Raw genomic sequence first — 18,855 nt, 5'->3', positions numbered from 1 at the left:
ATTTAATAGCATTATCTAAGATGATCAGCTTTCATTTCTTATCTGCTTGTTTGTCGTGTGTTAAATGGAATTTGTTTTTTAAGTTCTTTGCCACAGAGCACGTGGAAGGAAATTTTCCAATTGACTTGTGAGCTAGGTCCAGGCGTGAGGGCAGTAGATTTCTGGTAATGGTATGGGAAAGTTGATGAGACTCCTTTCCAAGCTCTTTATAAGAGTTCGAATATGTCATTTGTCTTTCACGGTGGTATGAGGGCCACCAAATCATAATCTTGGTGGAGAGGTTCTCTTAAGATAAAAAACACTATTCTCAGTTTCTGTCTGGAGCAAGTGGTCATTATAGTTTATTCCACGGCATTATTGCTCATCTGTTTTTATACACCTAATTAGATGATGATAAAGAAAAATGGTTTCAAGGGTCGTGTTTAACAGTAGTGAATACTAGATAATCTTGTTCTGCGTTTGTTTTCTAATTTAACGTTCAGTACCTTCCATGTATGAAAAAATCACATATGTTATTTTGTAACTTGCGTCTACTTTTCTTTCTCTCTCATTCCTAGGCTCTGCTCTGCCGAGCCATTGAGAGGCAGAGGAGCTGGCCTCGACACCAGGAGAAGCTGGACAACCTGTCCCTTCATGCTGAATGGCTGCAATGGCTCCCGCTCTCACTGACGCCACCACTGAAACGCACCACATCCGGTTCAAACTGGCTTCGCCATCCTCCACCTTGTCGCCTGGCAGCGCAGAGAACAACGGTAACGCCAATAACATCCTTATTGCAGCCAATACAACGAAGAGAAAATCCATTGTGGGAGAGGAGCCCAGCCTAGGCTTTCGAAACAACCCAAAGGACGATTTGGGAAAGCTGCAGCCACTGGTGGCATCGTACCTATGTTCGGATGTGACTTCTGTTCCTTCTAAGGAGCCTATAACTCTACAAGGGGTCTTCAGCAAGCAGACCATCTTAAAATCTCACTCGCGCCTATCCCAGTCCTTCTTGAAATCTAGTGAAATCAGAGCTGAAATTTTGGGCAGACATTCAGCTCTGGAGTTCTCGCTGGAAAATCTCAATACAATGAGTCAGCCCACTTTGCCTCAGGCCCCAGTTAATGGCCTTGCTAAAAAAACGTCAAAAAGCTCTGGCTGTGATCTTGATGTGGCTAGCTCTCTCAATGGTGGAAAGCGCACACCCATCTCTTCTGCTGCATTACAGAACACAGAAGTTAACTCTGCAAGTTGTTCCTCTTCCAGGGACTTAAAGGTAGGGTACACCAATTGCATTCTTTCACGTAGAAGCCTTGATGTGGAACAGAGAACTTCCTTCATCAACAGTGTACCCACTTCAAATAAGTTGTCTCCGAATTCTGCTCAGCGGGGGCCTCCTGGTGCAGGCGGGGACCGAGTTCTGCCACACCCTGGTAGCAGTGATATTGGGGGCAAGGCAGAGGACCTGAGATCGCCTTTGCAGGCAAGCCTTTCCAGTATACTAGATGCGGATGCGAGGATGCGGGCTTTGTTGCGAAGACAGAGTGATATTGAGAGTCGTGCTCGGCGCCTTCACAAGCGCTTGCAAGTTGTGCAGGCAAAGCAGGTAGAGCGACACATCCAGCAGCAAATGGGTGGCTTCCTAGAAAAAACTCTGAGTCAGTTGCCCAGTCTGGATGCTCTCCGGCACCGTAACCAGCTGATGCTCACGCACAGGGCAGAGGCCACGCTCCGCAAGCTTGGGAGTGAGGGAAGCACCTCTGAGGACCTTGATGCCTTTTTGAAAAGTGACTCTGTCACCACGGAACTGGAAAAATTTACAGCAAGTGGAATGGCAACACTGAAGTCGAGTGAAAAAGCATTTGATTCTGATGTCACCGATAGTAGCTCGGGAGGAGAGTCTGACATAGAGGAAGAGGAACTGACGAAAGTGGGTCTTGAGCAGCGCCATGCTCCACTGTGAGTACTTGCTAAAATATTGAAATCCTTTACAACTACCCATGGCTTTTTGATCTATTTTTATATGCCATAAGTTGCCTGTGCTCCTAATTAGTAGATTGGGATGCAAGGCAGGTAGGTCTAAGGAGCTAAGGAAAGATTGTCCTTCCCATGGATCTTAATGTAAAATACTCAGCATAGTAATGGCTTTTGGGTAGCTGCGTCATATGCAGAAATGAAGCCTGGTGATGCTGTAGTCTTGGGAAAGGAGTTAAGTGAAATTGACTTCATGAAGCCTGCAACCATTGTTTGCATTTTCCCTTAATAGTCAAAGTGAAAACGGTAGTAGTGCCTGAAACATTCATTTCAGAAGGTACTACGGGCATCTGATCTAATATACTCAGATTGATGCAATGAGAATCCAGTCTACTGTGTGCGTATCGAACCTCTGCTTCTCTTCAGAGTAAAGTGAAGGTCACTAAACAGTTTTCATGTAATGCAGATTAAAGATTTGGCTAGATTTTCTCTTTTTGGAAACTGATGTTTAGATTATTCCTATTTTGGGTGTGTGACAAATTCTTTTGTTCGCCGAATGTAATTTGAGTAAATGCCAACTCTTTTGGTGGAAGTTAACGTTACTGGTTGTGTAAATTTTTAGGTTCTACTGAGGTTGTTGGCTCGCAAGTTATTTGTGCCAACAGTGAAGGGTATATATCTATTTTAAGTATCCTCATATCCAAAGATGCTACCCTGCTTTGAGTAGTCTAAATGTCAGTCCTTCTGTATTCTTCCTACATTGTAGGGCACTCTTGTCAATCTTGCTGTCTTTCCTTCCGATCTGGGTGAGGAATGTCTCCTCTTCAGTCATAACCACAAATACCTTATTAGGAATATGCTGTAAGTGTTGAGTACTGCAATGGGACCAGCACGAGTGTCCCTTCATCATGAGTCTCTACCAGTGTCACATCCCACTTTTCTTTTTTAACCTCGGTTATTCTTTTTTACATCTGTTAGTAGAAAGCAGGAAAGTGCTGCTCTTGACGTTCTAATTTTTGGGGAATTTTTACTGCCATCAGCTTTTCATAGTAGTGATTCACTGTTTAGCTTTTGTTTTGAATTGCCTCCTTCTAAGGTCTCGCTTTGGCAGCATGCACTGTCTCTTCGAGACGTGCTGTATCCAGAATATGGGCTTTGAGCACCGCCCATCTTTTTAATTGGTTCCTCTCTGTCCTTCCTAAATGACGGCTTTTGTTAGGTTAAATAGATTACTAGTCCCTCCTTTTGGGCTTATTTAACCTACTTTACGGATTGCCCCAGTTACGTGTACTCTTTCTCTTAGTTATTTCTGATAGCCTGTGAGCACTATTTATTTTTTTGTGACTTGCCAGCTGCTCGTACAACAACACTATTTGCGCTGGTCTTGTTTATTTTGTTGTTGCTTGTTTTGTATGCAGCCTACATGTTTACAACGTGCACTTCTATTGTCTGTACAGTCATACACTTTTTATTAGCATGGTGCCTTCCTCCCAGCCGCTGCGCTTGGTGTTGGAGGGTTGGGCTGCTTATGTGAAATCATCAAACATGTTAACACTTTCTTTTATAATTGTTGGCCAATTTCCAAATTTCTATAAGTCTCTGTGTGGGAGTCATGTACTAAGCACTTAAAACATGTTGTAAGCTTCCTTGTGTCATTTATGAGATTGAAAAAATGGTGTACAGTTTACATATTACAAAGATCGGTTTTGAGCTTTGCTCATCATTAAGAACCTGTACTTGCTAAATTTTTAAAGCAGTTTAAGTTGTACTCTTTAAAAAAAAAAAAAAAAAAAAAAAAGGCATTCGCATTACTGGCAAGGACCTGGCTACTACAGTGCAGTAGGTTTCTTATTTTTCCTACATTCATCAATCATTTAATTTCCATGTCACTGTTAGTCTTCTTTTTCTTGAACATATTCTATTAATGTAGTACAGCCCCCTACCGGCTCCGTCTGCAGACTCCTGCCTTCCAGATTCTACCCGTTACCTTCGGCTATTGGAGCATCATAGTCTCAGCCATACCCAGAACTGCTTACAGCTTTGCATCCTCTGGAGAGCTGCTTAGTGTAGCACTGGTAGGAGTGTTTGGGGTTGAAATGCAGTGTCAGACGCACTGCCAGTAATAGCCTCAGCATACACTGTTGGTTGTAGGGAGGTTTGAAGGAAGGGCGTAGAGCTATGTACCTTATCTATAGTCACAGTGCATGTTTATTGACCAACATTTGTTCACTGCTATTAATCGTGCCGTTTGGAAAAAATGATCAGCTTAAAGAGAATTCACATCTAAATATCTATAACATAACTGCATATTATGCAGAAGAGATCCTCCCCTTTGTAATTAACTTCCTCAGGTATAATCGTCTCTCGCTAAGACTGGTGTTTCTCTCAGCATGTGCAGTGGTTGATTTAAGATACTTTCTTTGTGCCATCTTTTATCTCTTGCGTTGCAAAATGCTTCCATGTACTTCTCTGAATCTACTAGTCCCTGCTAACAAACTACTCGTAGGTGCAAAATCTTTCTCACTGTAATCCAATCATGCCTTCAACCCTCTATAGCCAAACGCCTACCTTCGAAGAACTCCTTCAAAATCTTTACCCACACCCCTCACTTGTTCCAAACTGTGTTAGATAGTGCCATAGTTAAATTGCGATTCTACCAAATAAACCCTACTTATTTAAGTGTATTATAGAAACTCCCCCACCCCATTTTTCCAATTTGTTCCTTGCATTTATTACCAGATTGTTCCATTGCAAACAAAAAAACATAAGTAAAAAACATGGTCATTTACAACTCAAAGCTCGAACGTTCACCAATGCAAGACCGATTGCGTTGTAATGCTTTTTTTTCTGCATGCGCTTACAATCTTGCAACACCATGCTCTCCTTTGTTCTCTGAAAGCGATGTTACTTGGTTTTTGTACGTTGCATGTCCTGCCAGTGGAATAGCCTTGTAGCGTATTTAATGCGTTTTCTACATGCTTTTGAGATGCGTTTCAGCTTGAGTTGATGAGTTTTGTAGATTGCATTCTAGGCCTATAATTAGTAGGTAGGTTCATTCTTCTAGCTTAATGATTAACTAAATCAATCAATGTGATTTTTGGTGTTTGAGTTCATGCAGGAGAACGTATTGCATGTTTACCATCTTCTTGGTATGTAGATACCTCCACTGCCTAGGGATGTGGAAATAATCAGTGTTTTCCTTGTGGCTAGTACTTTTGAACACTGGGATACATCTCCTCACATGGCTAGCATGCCATGCATAGTGGCATTATCTACTGATTATTGTGCAGGCAACTATCCAAGATGGCTTAGAATGATTTTTATGGATTGTTTGAAACCATGACCAATAGACTTTGTGGAGTATTCGACCGATCACACTGTGGTAAGAGCTTTAGAATGTCTGGACAAGCGGAATTGAGAATAGTTTTGACATAATCTATCTGGACTAGTGTAAGGGTTGTTGCTCATTCTGGGGCACTAAACTGCTTCTTAAGGCAGACGGTCCAGCAGTATGAAAACGTGAGTACGACTGGGTGGAAGGCTGTCTCAAAACCTGGGCTCTTGCTCGACCTGTTAAAAAATCTGATGCGGTGTAGACGGTACTGCAGGGGGTTGCTCCTTCCTTGGAACTCCACTGAACTAACTCTCTCCCCTGGGAATACACTATTAAAAGTTGATGGCCCCACAGTGAATATTTTGTGTGGAGGTTTAATCAAACTCACTCCAGAGTCGTATCACATCTGCACCTCTGTTGTGCGGCTTCTCTGGATAGCCCGAAATAATCAAAGCTTGCACTGTTAACCCAAAATAATATCTTAATGGGGAGCAGGTGGGAAACCTGTAGCTGGCCATTACCTGGCTGCTTCAGTGAATCTATAAAAGCGCGATACCATGGTCAAAAGAGAGGACCGTTTCTTTGCATCCGTATAATCGCATCATCTGTTAGTGAATTTTGAACTTTAGCCTTAACAGCAAGGTACCATTAAGGCTAACATCTTCTTTGGATCTGTAGTTTGAGTAAGGCTTGCATGTCTGAAAAGCAGGGCCTTACAACCCTAAATAGAGACCAGCTACGAAGGTCGTAGGTGCTGGAAAAAAGGCATTTTCTGCCACAGTGGATCAAGAATTGAACCCTTACATGGTTTCTCAATTACCAGGAGAACATAATTTTCAGTGAGTGGGTATCTCCAGCATTTGAATACACAAAGAATGTGGTCAGCTAAGGAAAGGACACTCCATAAAAATCTGTTGATGTTTTGATGAAGTCATTTCTAAAGTTGTCCATAACTTTACATTAAAAAAGTCAGTGTTTTATGTGATGAGGAAAGGAAGACCTTTCTCATTCCATGTAAGCTTTGGGAATGTTTCAAAACTATTTATACGCCATGGGCTTCGACTTAAGGGTGGGGTGCTAAATGAATATTCAAATATACTGACATGCAGGTTGCACAGTGCTGGTCATGAATGACCTATACAATTGCCAATGTCCTCAGTTGCCTCCTTCTTGACAGAGGAAATGATTCCTTAGGGGTGCTTTTAATTTGTTCTGGTTGAATACATTGTCCAAGGCTTTACTGCCAGCTTCCTCACTTTCATAGTACTATCCAGAATTTAGTGTTCAAACAACTGAGCTGATCCTCATGACCACTCTTGGTTCAGACAAATGTGGTTCTTAACAGTTTTCTCCTAAAATCTTTATTTCGGATTTTATTCAAATACATAAAAACAAATTTAATAAAACCTATGTACAATCACAAATTTGGGCATCAGATAGCTGGCTTCTTTAAAGTTCCATCTAAAAAAGAAAAGCGGAATAAAAAAAACATGCACATGTTCATGTCACAATTGCAAATACAACAAAGCTAGCTGCACCCGATTAAAATGTAATACTTTTAACAACTATATCCTGTGGAGAAACAGCAACCACATTTATCTAGGTTTGTAACAATCCTTTTGGTACCGCAAGTAACAATGTGTCACATGATTAGCCTACAACTTGCAAATAAACGATGGTTACTGTTAGTATCAAAAGAGAGCCATAGTTCAGAGGGTTTATTCAGCTCAGGAGATTCTCTCATTTTGGCAGAGGGATTTAAAAAAAAGTCTTAAGTCCAACACAAGTCATTTTTAGGTCGAGCGTTGGTGCACACGCACTGTCTGAAACCTGTTGTAGTCCTATATGGCGTGCAAACCCGCCAGCTGCTTACTATAGGCTGACTCCTGCATCAGTCTTCTTTATTTGTTGGAGTTCCCGATACATTACTTCAGTTGTATCTCAAGGAGCACCGATTAACTACAGTTTTGCTATGCTGTAAATTTGTATTTGTTCTGTTTAGGGACTACTTTTATTTTGTGTTGTGCCACCACGCCGCTTAGCATGGCGCTCAATTTTATTTATTTGTAAGTCTCCACGGCACCCACTTCACGGGCCGCCATGCACATAAATATGCCAGGCACTGCGTTAAATATTTTAGCGCAGCACCCACTTATTTTCATTGTTATCTGCCTTGTGGTGTTTTTTAGGTCTCGCCTGACCCAGCGCATGCGCTGGTCTGGCGAGACTTATTGAGAGGGCTCCAAAAAGTGCTACCAGGCCAGCCTAGAGCTACAGTGCAAGTGCGCGCGCGCCGCGCTTTACCGCGATTACTTTCGCGGCCTCAGGGCCGCTTTGATGTTGGATCGCGATTGCGATCACTTTTGCGGCCGGACGGCCGCTTGGCATAGTCAGTAGGTCTCGCTTTTGGGACCTTATAAGTATTTAGTTATGCAACTGTTGCATGGCTAAACACTTATAAGGTCCCAAATGCGAGACCTATTGGCTATGCCAATGCTTGTTTAGGTTGAGCCTAGGCAGTGCGCATGTGATGCTCTAGGAAAACGAACTCTTGAAATCAATCTGTACTTGTGTGGTTTTGTCTTTTTTTGCTTGCTTTCTATTGGTCTTTGTGTGCGAAGGCAGTGCTCAATTGGGCAAAGGCGGGTGCATGTCCTACCTTTGCCAGCAATTGTAGCCGCTCACGGCTTGCAGTTACACGCAGCGGCACCATCTGTTTTCTGTGTGCAGCGACGGGCACAAGCGTGCGCACCACTCCCGGGCTTGTTTATTAGGTAATTTCCAGTTCCCTTGTTAAATCTCTGCTACTTCACATTCATTTTCTCTTATTTCTATTTCCATGTCGGGAAGTATGGCACAGATGCCTCCACCGAACCCCCAGTGGCTTCTTCATGCTCCCCTTTTTCACCTATGTGTCCCCCCTTTCCCCGTCAACCCTATTTTGCTCCTTTTGGCCTCCTTTATGAATTTCGTCTTTCCAGCCCCGTGTTGCTGCACATGTACACGTCTGTCATGTGATATTTTATGCCCCAGACGTTTCTGTCCTTGCTGTGAAATAGCGGGGGTGCTCTGGGGGATTGTAGCAGAGGCTTTGGATGGACCCCGCTGCCTTGTACAGCTTATCCATTTCTCTCCCACACCTGATACTCCTGCCCCACCCCTGGCTGCCGGAGTGACTCGGCCTGAAAGGAAAGTGCCCTCTAAGCAGAGATAGTGGTTCTACTTCCCTGTTGCTGCTCCTCCTTCAGTGCTCACGCGACCCCTGGTGTGGGTGCACTTGCTCCCAGATTGTCAGGGCGCTCCTGCCCCTGTCCTCCAAGGCAGTGAGTCTGTCTGTCGTTGCCCCACTACTGCAGTCTCGTCAAGCACACGAGGAGCTCAGAGCCCGAGGGGAGGCCTGCTCCGGCTTTCTATTCTGGTCAGATTTGGTCTCAAATTAAATGAATCACATGATATTGACACCCATTGCAGGCACCGCTGGAGTGGTACAAGGTGAGTGAGGCCTTGTTGTGTCAGAGCGTGTAAAGGTCCCTTGCTTACAAAGGGGCACGAGCCGATCGTGTACAACCGGCTCCACGTTGTGCAGCTATTGAGTGCACCTATTTTTGGGATTAATTTGAAAGGGAGCCGGTTTTGTTGTTGTTCTGCTTCCAACGGACGTAGCATTTTTTTCACAACGTCAGCAGTGACCGTCTGGAAGACACTGAAATGTGAAATGCCTCTAAGATTGCAGGGCACGCGATGGCTACACGGTTACTTTTATTTCTTCTCATTCTATCCAGCTGCTGAGTTTTTTTTTCTCTCTGATTTAGAACTTTAAAAATGCCATTCAATGCCTCATCAGGAGTATGCGCTATATAAATGCAATTACAAAACATTTTAACACAGTGTTTGTATTGTGATCCGTTCTGCTGCCAATAGATTTGGCTCGTTTGTTGAAGACGTGAATGCTTCCATTGTTGAATGCAAAATGACCATTACTGGGGTGCTGGGAGTATTGAGACGGATGGTACCAATATAACAAGTAATGAGCGCCGTGGATAGATGGCAACATGATGGTCGTCAGAAAAAATGTGATGTTGCTCTGAATGATGATAGAACAATCTATACAAATGAACCAACGCCTCTGAAATAAATCACATGGAAATGCCAGGTAGTTGGAAACCCTGTGGAATGAAAACATCATCAAACTAAGATGTCAAAAAGAACACCTTTCTCTTCTGAATATTTATTTACGTACATTTGATATGTCTATTACTGGGACTGCATAGGATTTGTAAGCCATCTAATCTTCCGTTTCCTCCACGGAGTCATGCATTTTATACCTCACCTTACACACATCCAACTCACAAGCTTGGAAATTGCTCCTGAAAATATAACATGAGTTCAGACACTGGCATTGGGACTCAGCAAGGGTGTGTGATGGAATGTAAACAAGCTAGCCTGTGATCTGTTTTGGTTTAAAATATATCTTGTCCGTGTCCTTGATCAAGTAATTATTGTTCCTGCTAAGAGATGTGCCCGATAAATTTTTAATTAGAATCTGTCTATCTGAAGAATGGCGTTATTTGTGGTAGATACGCGGTCAGTGCTCATATGGATGTAATCTGTAGTGTTTCAGTATAAACTGCAGTCTCGGAGAACACATCCCTTGCTACAGTGCTTTGACTGTTTTGTAGTGCCATATGCTCAATATGCCTGCCTTTTGGAGCTTTGTGGCAATAATTAAATAGAACTGCTGTGGAAGGAGATGTCTCGAAGGCTGTTCATTATACTTGCTAAGCTTGGATTAAATAATATAGGCATTCACTACAGTTCCAATTGTCCGTTGTAACAACAACCATACATTTACATCTTATAGATCAACTCCCCCGCTATACAGTTGGGTGTGCTCAGAGATAAGTAACCAGATGCATCCAATAATATCTGGGTTTGGATCCCGTTGGCAACTCTTCCTCATATGTTTTTAGGGTGTCTTTACAATAAGCCATGTCCTTAATCCATAGCTGGGCCTGTGGAATAACCCTGCTACCTCAACATAACTATATCCTGCGTTTAGCCAACAGTAATGCAATGATACAGAATTTACGTTTAGTGGATCTCGCATTAGTGACGAGGCCAAGTAGACATGTACGAATTGAACAGTCAATAGAAACTTCCAACATAACACTCAGGATTTGCATTCTCAGTCCAGTATGCTCTAATGGAATGGTAGTCCCATGCGAGGTGAATAAAACCGGCAGTATCTACCCCACACCTTGTGCATCTGGCATCTGTACGAAGACCAAATTTGTGTAGCTGAGCTGGAGTATGGTAAGTTTGGTGCAGATATTTATAATGAAGTATACGTAGATTGCCATTTGATGTAAGCATACCGGTTATATTGCAACAGATAGCCCATTCCTCCACTGTGAGGGGCATTTCAAGCGTATTGTTCCATCGCATTAATGCCTTATGTGTATCGTCATCGATATCGTCTTGAAGTTGTGTATACAGTCGTGTTACCATGTGAGAGCTGCTTGGTGATGTGATAAGCATTTGCAGAGTATTAAATGGTTTCGGCTCACTAGGATAAGCGGGGTATAGTTTCTTTTTTTTTTTTTTTTTTTTTTTTGAAACCGTTTATTGCAGTTCGTAAAAGTTACAGGTATGGGCCTACAACCATCCGGCCGGCCGCTAGAATGACAAAAACATATTGCACACATACAGTAAAAGTCTCTAGGCCGTGCAGAGCAGTGAAACAGGAGTAATCAATGGTGCAGGCCACACAGCTCCAAGCCCACAGTACGGTTCCCTTTTCTTGAAACAAAACAACACCAAAAAACCACACCCGCAAGGCAACCCGCGATCCAAACTAACAGCACGTGCTCCATAAGTGGGGGATCCAAACCAGCAGCAGAACTCTGGAGAGGGGAATGGGAATAGATCAGGGACTGGGGGACCGCGCGCCCGCGGCTGAGGGAGGGGGGCCGTCTAGGGAGACGGAGCAGGCGAGGCAGCCGGTAGCAGTGGTGGCTCACAAATACCCCCGCGGTAGGCGTTCCAGGGGCCCCAGAGTTTCACCCACGCCCCAGGCTTACCTCTCGCCACATACACCACCTTTTCACGAAACCTACACCAATCCATATGCTCTTTCCAGGCCGACACCGCAGGGGGCCTCTGGGATCCCCACAATTGAGCAATGTCGCGCTTGGCTATCATGTATCCCAGAGTCACCCACCGCGTCTGCGGGACCGAATAGTCATTCGGTTCCCATACATTCAGCAAGCATCTCCTCGCTTCAGGCAGCAGCGCAACACGCGTCACCACACGCAGGACCTCATGCACACCACGCCAGAATCGCTCCACCTTCGGGCACTCCCACAGTATATGCATGAAAGTCGCCAACGCACCACAGCCACGCTTACACATTCCGTCACCAGCAAAACCCATACGCAGAAGCCTTGGCCCTGTCACGTAAACCCGGTGAAGGATCTTGAGCTGGACGAAACGAAGGCGAGCCGGGATGGCCACCTCTTTCGGAGAGGCCACCGCGGAAATCCAATCCTCATCGTCCAGCTCCAGCCCGTCGGCAACCCAAGCCTCGCGGAGACTAGTCAGCAGGCACGATCTATCGTTGATCAGTTTTTTGTATATGAGGGAGATCGTGCTGTCCGGGACATGGCCATCTAGGACTCTGTCCTCCAGGGGGGAAGACTCCGGAATGGATGCGACATCCGGGAAGACGGAGCCCAGCGCATGGCGGACCTGTAGGTACCGAAAGTACTCACTGCCCTGCAGCTGGAACTCCGCCTGCAGCGTCTCAAAAGTTTTGAATCCCCCCCTCGTCCAGAGATCTCCCACCGTGCTGATTCCGATCGTGTCCCACTTCTCGAAGCCCTTCGACGTCCACAGGGAGCCCAACCTCTCAGACGCATACAGCGGTGACGCCCGGGTCAAACGGTCCTTCCACCCCATAGCTGCATTAGCCGCGTGCCAGACACGCACCATGACACGCGTCGGTCCCGTCAAACGGGAGTCGGGCGCGCCAGCGTAGAGCGCTCGATTGTAATCGCCACCGGGCAGGAGCATCTTATCCATCTCAAATGCCGGGTTCAAGGCGGGCCCGTAAAGGCCATGATTAATTGCAGCTAGTTGGGAGGCCCAGTAATACCGTTTAATGTCAGGGAGGGCGACCCCCCCCATCGTACCACGGGAGCGTCAATTTAGCCAGAGCAATGCGCGGCCTCCCGTCCCAGAACAGGCGCCGCTGGAGGCCCTCCACCTCACGGAAATAGCGTGCCGGGACCAAGTCCATAGTATTCTGGAGGGCGTAGAGGAAGCGTGGCAGGGACATCATTTTAAACAAGGCCGCTCGGCCGAGCGGCGAAAGCGGCAGACGCCGCCAGCGCACCACGTCCTCCCTCAAAGGCCGGAGGGGGGGCAACAAATTCCGCTCATAGCGGGCCTCCGGATCAAGAGTGATATAGATACCCAGGTACCGAAAACCTTGGGAGGCAATCTGGATCGGACAGTCCCGTGGTAGGGCCGGAGCCTCCCCGGAAAGCACATATACACAGGATTTCGCCCAGTTGATGACCAGGCCTGAGTTGCGACCGAATGAACGCAAAACATCAACCAGGACGATCAGTGATTTACGCGGGGAGGCGAGATACAGAAGGATATCGTCAGCATAGAGGGACACACGGTCCTCATGCTCGGGGGTCCAGCGGAGACCACGGATAGAAGGGTGCCACCGCAGCCACTCCGCCAGGGGCTCCAGGGCCAGAGCAAACAGGAGAGGCGACAGGGGGCAGCCCTGTCGCGTACCCCTCCCCAGCGCGAATGGGGCCGAGACTCGCCCATTCACTACCACCTGCGCCAATGGGCCCGAATATAGCAATTTGACCCAGCTAATGAAACCCGGGCCAAACCCGAATTTTGCCAGCATCGCCCAGATGTATGGCCATTCAAGCGTATCAAACGCCATGGTGGCGTCCAAGGACGCCAAGATGGCCGGCTCCCGCACAAATGGGACACGCGCGAGCACCCCGTGCAAGCGCCGCAGATTGAGCGCCGTGTTGCGGTGCGGTATAAAGCCAGATTGGTCTTGGTGGACCAAATCGCCCACCACGCCAACCAACCTGTTGGCCAACACCTTGGCGAGGATTTTGGGCTCCGCGTTCAAAAGCGAAATCGGCCTATAGGATGTGACCCGTTCACGGGGCCTCCCCTCCTTGTGGATCACCACAATTGTGGCTAGACGCTGGTCCGGCGGGAGGGAACCCCGCGAGTGGGCCGCCAGGAACATCCCGCGCAGGTGGGGCGCCAACACATCCGGGCGTAACTTGTAGAGCTCGATGGGAATACCATTGGGGCCCATGGCCTTGCCGGATGCAACCCAGCGAATAGCCAAGGCAATTTCGTCCGAGGTGGGAGGGGCGTCCAGCGAATCCCTGTCCTCCACCGTTAGGGAGGGCAGTGCGATGTCCCGAAGCAGGGCATGGGAGTCTGCCTCCGAGCAGGGGGAAACCGGGGAGTAGACTTCGCGGAAATAATCCGCGAAGCAGGAGACAATGGCTTCCGGCTCAGTGACACCCGCACCATCAACACTCTCAATCAAAGGCACCACACGGCTCGCTCTCTCCCTCTTATCCAACCACGCAATCAATTTGCCAGCCTTATCACCCACATCATACAATCGCCCCTGCTGCTCTCTACTGAGGCCCCTGGCCGCCTCCGTGACGAGGGCCCGATAGACCGCCTGCTTTAGGTGTAGAACATGCAACTTGTCGTCTGTTACCCCGCTTCCCAGGTCACCCTCCAGTTCTGCAATCTCGGCCTCTACCCGGGTCACCTCCTCCCGCTCGCGCCGCCGGGCATGGGAGATAAAGGAGAGGGCCTCCCCTCTAAGGACTACCTTGAAAGCCTCCCACAGGGAGATGGCCGAAGAGACCGACCCCACATTCTCATCGAAATATCGCTGTAGGGATTTGATCAAATCGGCACGAATGGTGGGGTCGCGCAAATACCATGCATTGATTGGGGCCACCCTGCCATCCCCCCTCGGGAAGACATCGAGATGCAACAACAATGGGGAGTGGTCTGAGATACCCCGCGCCAGATGGCGCACCTCCCCCACCCTCCCTGCGTGGGCCACCGGGACAAGGATGTAATCAAGCCGCGAGAGGCTACCATGGGCACCCGAGTGGAAGGTGTACTGTCGCAATGCAGGATGCTTTAATCGCCAGCAATCCACCAGGCCCAGCGTGTCCAGAAGGCCGGGCAGCCACGCCTGTGCCCGGGGGAGGTCCCTAGGGGGATGGCGATCCATAGACCCAGAGGCTACCGCATTAAAATCCCCTCCAACCACCAGCAGGCCACTCGGAAGGTCAAGAAGGAGGCGCCCCAGGTCCGCAAATGTGGTGGCTTGTAACCCAGGCGGGACGTACACTGATATAAAGATAAACACTCTACCCTCCATTCTTCCCACCAGAACCGTGTAGCGTCCCCTCTCATCATGGCGCACCTCATCAATCTCCAACGGGAGCGAGTTCTTGATCATAATACCCACCCCCCGCGAGCCCGAGGTGAAGCCAGAATGGGCCGCCAAACGATATCCCCGCCGGTTCATTGCATGAAAGGAGTTACCTATAAGGTGCGTCTCCTGCAGGAAGACAACATCTGGTGAAATAAGTTTTAAGTACTGCAGGACCACACCACGCTTAATCCTATCCCCCAGGCCGTTAACATTCCATGACAACACAGCCAAATCCCTACCCCCCATCATACGTCGAAACAATCGGTCGTCCCCCATCGAGCATCCTAAAAACAACAACATAGTAGCGGGTTTGCCCTGCGGTGCTAACAAACACACCCCCCCCACCCCCCGGTCCCAACAAAACTCCCCCCTCCCTGCACCCCTGCATGAGCCCAGACAGCCCCCCCAAAGTGCAGTGTGCCTGTCGCCCCATAGCTAAAATACTAACTAGTCCCCCAGAGGAGGAGGGAAGCCCCCAACAGACCCCGCACGACCTCCAGAGGAGGGGAAAATACGCAATCAATAAATGGTGAAGGAACAACGTCCAGAGCAAGGCCTATGCAGTCACCCCTCAATTCTGCTCCGGTGGGCCCTCCTCGCCAGCCGCGCCCCCCCCGCCCCCCCGGCCCCGATCTCCAGGCAGAGTGTCCAGCCAGTCCCCAGCCGCCTCGGGCCGGTCGAAGAAGTGCGTGCGACCATCCACCTCTACCCTCAGCTTAGCTGGAAAGAGCATTGAGTACTTGAGGTTCAGGTCCCTCAGGCGACGTTTAACACCAAGAAAGCTCTGCCGCTGCTTCTGGACCGCCGGGGTAAAGTCTGGGTAGAAATGTACCTCCATGTTGTCAAGCTTGACCGGTCCCTGTTGTCTGGAGGCCTGGAGGATAGCATCTCTGTCCCGGAAATTAAAAATCCGGGCAATGAGAGGCCGCGGCGGGGCACCAGTCTTAGGTCTGCCCCCGGGGACCCGGTGAGCACGCTCCACCGCAAAAAGCTTACTCAGCCCCCGGGGCTGGAGATGGGTCAGGATCAACTCTTCCACGAAAAGATCCGCCGCCTCCGCCTCTCGTCCCTCCGGCACCCCCACAATACGGACATTATTCCTCCGGGCCCGACCCTCGGAGTCCTCCAGTCGCCGGTCCATCAGGGCGCTCGCCTGGCCAAGCCGGCGCACCTCCTTCTGGAGGGCCACCACGTCTGTCGTGAGGCTCGTCGTGGTGTGGGCCAGGGAGTCGACTCGGTCGTTTGTTTTGGACAAGTCTGCCCTCACAAGGCTCACATCCACCAGGACCGAGTCTATTTTTTGCGCTAAGGTGTCGAAACGCTGGTCCACCGAGGCCTTTATCTCTGCGATGGCGCCCATGACGTCCCGGAGGGTCAGATCCACCGGATGAGCGGATGCCTCCGTCGGGCCCACCGGGGATGCACGCGATGTCTCCGGAGAACCCTTCTGGAGCGTGTAGCGGTCCATACTGTTGGCCTGGTGCGCCGCGCCACGGCGGGTCGTCTTCACCTTCGCCCGGTCGCCATCTTGTTTGGTGGACATGCTGGCTCTTCCACCGTCGTGCCAAGCACCCCAAACGGGCCGCTATACCAAGTCACGGGTGCCAGGGGGGGGGCAGGGGCGACCACCGAACCGCGGGTCAACCCACCGCCGGCGGGTCAGCCGGGCTCCTGGACAAGGCCACACCACCACACCCCGCTCCGCAGTCCGACCCCGCTTGAGAGCTAGGAGGGCGCAAAAGCGAAAGTGAAAGTGCGGGGTACGCCAGTCGCCCAGCCCCGTTCGCCGCTGTTATTCACTTTGTCCCCGGATCGCCCCACTACTCCAATCCGGGGGGCCGGCGAGGAGAAGGCCACAACCTTCGAACGATGCTCCCACCGGCGTCCGGGGTCCGATTCGAGCCCAAAAAACGGGTGGCGCCTCAGCTCCGGTTCCCCAACACAGTCCCCTCAACAAGGACAGGATATCGCCAGGATTAATTCAGGAGGTCGTGGAGGTCCTCGGGAGCCTCGCACCTACGCGGCCATCTTGGTTGCGCGCTAGGCTCCTCCCCCGGGGTATAGTTTCTTAATAGCGCCTTTTAGTCTGTGGTAAGTGAACTGAAATAGAAGTGTCTGATTGCTAATGTACCTTAGATCTTGAAGTTCTATAAATGTGCCGATAGCATAGAGGTCTCCCATCTTATCAATAACCACCTACTGTACCTAATTTTTCTTGGGTAACCGATAACCCTGGGTGAAAAAGTAATGGCATCGCCGGCTCATACAGGGGCAGTTTATTTGCTAGTTTTCCCATCTTTTGCCAAGCTGCATTTGTCGTATCAATGGTGTTAATTGCATGTGGATGTATGCGGGCCCGCCGATGTGGAAGGATAGCATTCAATGGAATAGGATGTGCGTCCACGCCTTCAATCGCGATATGAGGCATTTATGGAATGGGGTGATATCAAAAGTGCGCTTATTGTGCCTGGGCGCATAAATAATAGAGAAGGAAATCCGGGACCCTGAAGCCGCCTTTATTAAACGGTAGTGTTAAGGCTCGCAGTTCAATGCGGGCTTGTTTGCCTGCCCATATGAGGCGATTTACTACAGCAGTCAATCTTTGGAAGACCGCTTTAGGTTGGGTAATGGGAATGTTATTAAAGAGATACAGGAGTTTAGGAAGTATGACCATCTTGACAATGGCCAGTCGGTCTACCAATGATAAGGGTAAGTGTATCCATCGTTCCACTTTTTCTTCAAGTTTGCTAATTGTAGTCCTATAGTTGGCACAAATAACCGTTTCTGGGTCACGATGATACCACACCCCAAGATATTTGACCGGGTCTGTTTGCCATACAAGAGGGTATTCTACCTGATGTGGATGAGTAGAGTCTGTCAATGAGATAATGATGGATTTAGCCCAGTTAATTTGAAGATCAGAATGATGCCCGAATTTGATATATTCTCTGAGCAGCGGGGATAGATTGGTAGCCGGGTTTTTAACATAGAGCACCATATCGTCTGCATATAGTGAAATATTAAGTGGCTTTTCTAAAAACTGCAGAGCAGCATATTGATGACCCTGTCGTATTTTGCATGCTAGTTGTTCTAAAGCAATAGCAAAAAGTAACGGAGACAGGGGGCAGCCCTGCCGCGTACCCCTTTTAATTTGGATAACATCGGACACATTTGTTAACTCGTATACGCGCTGTGGGCTTTGTGTAATATTTTAATCCATCGTAGAAAAATTGGGGGGAATCCCATCTTATATAAAATGGTGTTAAGATACGTCCATTCCATCGAGTCGAATGCTTTTGCTGCATCCAACAAGACAGCAGCTGCTTCAAGGTCTGAGGCCAGATAGTTTGATAATGCAAAGAGCGTTTGAGTGTTATGGGCGGTAGATCGACCGTGTATAAATCCGGATTGGTCCGGTAATACGAGATTAGTCCTAAGCGGTTGCAGTCGTTGCGCTTTGCCAACATTTTTGTGTCAGTGTTCATTAGGGATAAAGGCCTGTATGATTCACATTTCTCCTGATCTTTATTTGGTTTCAATAGAGCAATGAGCATGGCCTCTTAGTGTAGGGGGGAGAATCTGATTGCTATGGGCGTCTCCATACATTTGTACAAGGTGAGGTGCAAGCAGGTATATGTATGTTTTATAAATTCGCTTGTAAAGCCGTCCAGTCCCGGCGCCTTACCATTGGGAAGAGACTTAACTACTTCTGTGACTTCTTCTACTGTCACCGGTTGCGCTAGATACTCCCTTTGTGCATCTGATAGCCAGGCCAACGCTACGTCTTCCAAATATGACATAACTTCAGATGGTGCGGCCGTTTCTCGCGATGCATAACTATCACCGTATGTGTCCATGAATGCTCGCAATCTACACTGTTTATCATAGTGAGATGTGCCGAGCATCGTCTTTTATAGAAAGTACCGTATGTGACATATGCCCTGCACATATTTTGCGTGCCAAAGTATGTCCTGGTCTGCCCCCCTCACCAAATGTGCCTGCTGTGTGCCGTTTTGAGACATATTTGAGTTCGTCCTCCGCAAAT

General features: G+C 48.3%; 1 protein-coding gene across 12 annotated transcripts in view; it reads left to right on the top strand.

Moving 5' to 3' along the window:
- The window catches only part of LOC146871964 (KAT8 regulatory NSL complex subunit 1-like), a 1,874,485-nt gene that overhangs the window by 112,875 nt on the left and 1,742,755 nt on the right, over nt 1–18,855 (top strand). For all 12 annotated transcript variants that reach the window (XM_085652540.1, XM_085652525.1, XM_085652531.1 and 9 more), the window contains exon 2: nt 558–1,941. In XM_085652540.1, the coding sequence (XP_085508666.1) occupies nt 641–1,941 (1,301 nt within the window). In that variant the 5' untranslated portion in view covers nt 558–640. The remainder of the gene's footprint in view (nt 1–557; nt 1,942–18,855) is intronic.

This window comes from Triturus cristatus, chromosome 1_1 (genome assembly GCF_964204655.1).
Source record: "Triturus cristatus chromosome 1_1, aTriCri1.1, whole genome shotgun sequence".
Lineage (NCBI taxonomy): Eukaryota > Metazoa > Chordata > Amphibia > Caudata > Salamandridae > Triturus > Triturus cristatus.
The sequence above is the reverse complement of the archived record's forward strand: the minus strand, read 5'-3'. Positions and strand labels throughout refer to the sequence as shown.